Source organism: Octopus bimaculoides, chromosome 2, assembly GCF_001194135.2.
Source record: "Octopus bimaculoides isolate UCB-OBI-ISO-001 chromosome 2, ASM119413v2, whole genome shotgun sequence".
In the NCBI taxonomy this organism is placed as follows: Eukaryota; Metazoa; Mollusca; class Cephalopoda; order Octopoda; family Octopodidae; genus Octopus; species Octopus bimaculoides.
In genome coordinates, this window is record NC_068982.1 from 7,976,667 (window position 1) to 7,977,294 (window position 628).

At 54.3% G+C, this 628-nt stretch overlaps 1 protein-coding gene across 1 annotated transcript in view; it reads right to left on the reverse strand.

The window, feature by feature from the left end:
- The window catches only part of LOC128247131 (uncharacterized protein DDB_G0271670-like), a gene marked incomplete at its 3' end in the record, with an annotated part of 2,751 nt that continues 2,123 nt past the window's right edge, over positions 1-628 (reverse strand). The window contains exon 2 of the mRNA XM_052965951.1: positions 1-628. Coding sequence (XP_052821911.1) covers positions 1-628 — 628 coding nt within the window.

Genomic DNA, 628 nt, shown 5'->3' on the forward strand with positions numbered 1-628 from the left:
CGGTGTAGATGCAGTGGTAGACGGCGTTGATGCAGTGGTTGACGGTGTTGTTACTGTGGTCGACGGTGTTGATGCAGTCGTTGACGGTGTTGATACAGTGGTTGACGGTGTTGATGCTGTAGTTGACGGTGTTGATGCAGTGGTTGAAGGCGTTGATGCCGTGGTCGACGGTGTTGATGCAGTCGTTGTCGGTGTTGTTGCCGTGGTCGACGGTGTTGATTCAGTAGTTGACTGTGTTGATGCAGTGGTCGACGGCGTTGATGCCGTGGTCGACAGTGTAGATGCTGTGGTTGACGGTGTAGATGCAGTGGTTGACGGTGTAGATGCAGTGGTTGAAGGTGTTGATGCAGTGGTCGACGGTGTTGATGCAGTGGTCGACGGTGTTGATGCCGTGGTCGAAGGCGTTGATGCCGTGGTCGACGGTGTAGATGCAGTGGTTGACGGTGTAGATGCAGTCGTTGACGGTGTAGATGCAGTGCTTGACGGTGTAGATGCAGTGGTGGACGGTGTTGATGCAGTGGTCGACGGCCTTGATGCAGTGGTCGACGGTGTTGATGCAGTCGTTGTCGGTGTTGTTGCCGTGGTTGACGGTGTTGATTCAGTAGTTGACTGTGTTGACGCAGTGGTC